The 3,422-nt window shown below is 32.1% G+C and overlaps 1 protein-coding gene across 1 annotated transcript in view; it reads left to right on the top strand.

The window, feature by feature from the left end:
* LOC108744670 (alanine--glyoxylate aminotransferase 2, mitochondrial) overlaps nucleotides 1-3,422 on the top strand; it is a 9,425-nt gene that overhangs the window by 3,367 nt on the left and 2,636 nt on the right. Inside the window, exons 3-4 of the mRNA XM_018480553.2 lie at nucleotides 515-699; nucleotides 1,025-1,148. Coding sequence (XP_018336055.1) covers nucleotides 515-699; nucleotides 1,025-1,148 — 309 coding nt within the window. The remainder of the gene's footprint in view (nucleotides 1-514; nucleotides 700-1,024; nucleotides 1,149-3,422) is intronic.

The raw sequence follows: 3,422 nt of genomic DNA, 5'->3' as shown, positions 1-3,422 counted from the left end.
GCAGTGTTAAGTTTGGTTTTCATATTAAATTCTCTAGAAGAAAGTTTAATTCCGTTTAAAATGACATATCGTTTATTATGACTGATTTTCAAGAAATCATATCCAGTTATAGTGACCCAAATGATTAATAATAACATTTTCGCTCATTTTTCTGACCCTTCTTATGTATATTGGTATTACAATTCATCGTTCTTTTTCTTTTTCTGTTAATAAATATATACAATTTGCAGTTATTCGCTCTATTAAACTAAATAACTAACCAAAATAGAAAGTTGCTTATTTTCTAAGACTCTGCTTTGTATGACGCCCGCTTAGTATGACGTGTGTGTCATTTCCCTTCGATGTCGTTATAAGCGGATTCTACTGTGTAACATATAGTACAAAGGATACACAAAATATTTTGTACCAAAAGGTCGTTAAAAATAGCGATCTACTCTGAATTGTTTCCTTAATTGAAACTATCCCGGATGCAATAGGTACTTTTATTTGTCTAACAGCCGTAAAAATCATTTAGGGATTACCATTGGAAAAATTAAAGAAGATCAGGAAAACCCGATTAAATCCCGCGTTAACAACCCATTACAGCACCCCTTTAGCTTTAAGCCAAGGATACAAACAGTGGTTGTTTGATATTGATGGCAGACGTTATTTGGATATGTTTGCTGGTGTATGCACAGTCTCAGTTGGACATGCTCATCCGTAAGTATTAATAAAAAAATATTTAAAAAATGTGGATTAATATCGTAACTCATCTTTTTCTATTATTTCTTCTTCGATTTTGAACGAAACGTTGAACGCTTTTGATGTAATTACAATTATTGCATATTAATTTGATTAAAATTTTTTTAAACGCTGTCAAGAATTTTACATGACCTGGAAATATCAATAAAACACATTTTTCTTAATTGTTATTTTTGATTGCGTCATTCACGTTTTTACTCAGAACCGATGAGTGATATAAGTTAAAGAAAAAAGATATCAATGTGATTAAATAGTGCTGAATCATTTTATTTTACGTTTATAGAAAGATTACTGAAGCAGTTTCGAAACAAATTAGCACATTAGGTCATGTGTCAAATATCTATCTTCACACAAAGCTACACGAATATGCTGAAAGGTTAACCGATAAATTCCCTGGAGATTTAAAAGTGAGTTTAATTTTAAAAGACAATTAAGGTCCAATAATGCACGTGTTGAATGTTTTGGGTTGATAACAGATAATGGGTGCACTTTTTTATGTTTGTTTGATCGCACATTGGACTTAAATTAGTTGAAGTTCATCTCATCAGCACGCCACAAGCAGTGAATCTCCTAATTCATCACCCCACAGTCACGTGACTATGAGTAACGACGTCATACTATTTTTTTTTAAAAGAAATTGACTACGTTTTGTCTTTTTTCGATATCTTTTTTAGATATTCAGAAAAGTTTTGCAAATGTTAAGTTGGCCGAAAAACAATTGAATTTTTAGTAACAAAAATGTCAAAACCGAAAACATTTTAATTTGATTGAAGAACACAGAATTTTTCTTATGATGCCGAAGGGTGTCAGACGCCATTTTCACAATCGATTTAATCAGTGCCAATTAATGAACATTTTGAATAGTTAGTGTAAACACCATGTTTTCAGTTACACATTTTTTTAGTTACTCTTTTTAAGTTCAATTTTGACATGTTTGTTACTAAAAATTCAATTGTTTCAAAAGTATTGAACCTCTTTTAAAAGGATGAATCCAAGGACATACCGTGACGTCATTACTTACAATCACGTAACTATTAAAATTAAAATTCGACGTGTCTAATGACTTTAATCAAATATTCATCGCTTATTCATTACTTAATTTATTTCATTAGAATATTCCACCCTGTATAATATCCAAGTAAAACTGTACCGATATCTGGTTGTTGTTACTGAAGTATTTCATGTTAGACAAGGTCAATGTGGGTACACCCAGTATAGTGTGCAAAAAAACAAATACCGTATATGCACAAACGTTCGAGCAAGTTCACCAGTATAGGTCATTGTAGTACGAGAATCAAAATGCTAAATGTGCATTTCACATAAATATAAACACTTGTAAATGTTGTAAATACTATAAATAGGATGTAAATAATTCAATAAAACGTCTCGCAAATAAACTTAATCTCAATCTGTTGACTACCGTCTCGCAAATCTCTCATTAGTGCACGTAAGCCGCGCTAATAAGGACTCGTCTAACACATGAAATGCTATACTAATAACAAATGCCCACTAGATGGTGATACACTGTCTGTTTTCATACATTTTATTTGTTCGAACCAAAAGTTTGGAGAAACAATTGTCACGGTATCAGTTCATAAACTTTGTGAAGTTTGGACTTTTACCGATTATTGTGCCTGATTTTGTTTCATTCTCCAACATTTAATTATTGGAGTCAGTGCCGTACTTATAGAATCAGTTTTAAGCAATATGTTCTAAAAATAAATTATTGCACTAGATTTGTTTTTACAATACTTTTAATTTAATTTAGTTTTAATGTCTCTGGCCCGGTGCATTAAAATTAGATGTACAATTTTATTTTGGCTTCTAATCTTTACAAATACAAATAAAAAGAATCAGTTTTTATATTTTGCTTAGAGATATTATTTGGGCTAACTTTACTAACTTGCGGCATGGTGGTAGGTACAAGAGATTGGGGGAAAAGTGGGTGGTAAGGAGGGAAGGTATCATTGTTGTGGGAATTACGTGTTGATGGGTAACGGAGGGGGTTGGACGACAGAGGGTAGGTAGTAAAAAAGGAGTGGAAACAAAAAAGAAACAATTTTTGACTTATTATTCTCTGTTCTCCTATTCCTTCTAATACCTCTTTATTTCTAACCTTTTCTATCCTGATAATTCGCTTGTAATGTCGCATTTCCAACGCTTCCGACCTTTTATTTTTTCGCTGCGTCCACTGTCACTGTCCATGTTTCGCACTCGTACAGCGCCGCGCTCCAGAGATACACCTCTAACAATTTTTTTTGAATTTCTAAATTAACCACTCGCAAACATAGAAGTGATATTTTCTTGTTGAAGGCGACTTGACGAATATTTACAGAAATTGATTTTTAAAAATATGTTTAGATTTCCAGATTTCTCCACTTCGGGAGAAATACCTCCCTACTCCCCTCTTTCTCCACCTCTTATCTTATTGGGTATCATTACGTAGGTTATTAAAGCAACCCCTATCATTTTATTTTCTCAGTAAAAGTTGCAAAAATCTATATCTGTATAAATCATTTTAATATTTTTTTTTTATTTATCTATTTGTGGTGTTGTATTAGTACACTATTTCACATCTGATAGTAAATAAATAACGCATTTTTTTCCTATTACCATAGCATGTGGGTGTGCTTGAATCCTTAAATCCTTAAATATAGAGGAAAGTCGTCTAATTTTGGATA

Source organism: Agrilus planipennis, unplaced genomic scaffold (genome assembly GCF_000699045.2).
Source record: "Agrilus planipennis isolate EAB-ADULT unplaced genomic scaffold, Apla_2.0 scaffold16, whole genome shotgun sequence".
Taxonomy (NCBI): domain Eukaryota; kingdom Metazoa; phylum Arthropoda; class Insecta; order Coleoptera; family Buprestidae; genus Agrilus; species Agrilus planipennis.
This window is presented reverse-complemented; position numbering and strand designations above follow the sequence as displayed.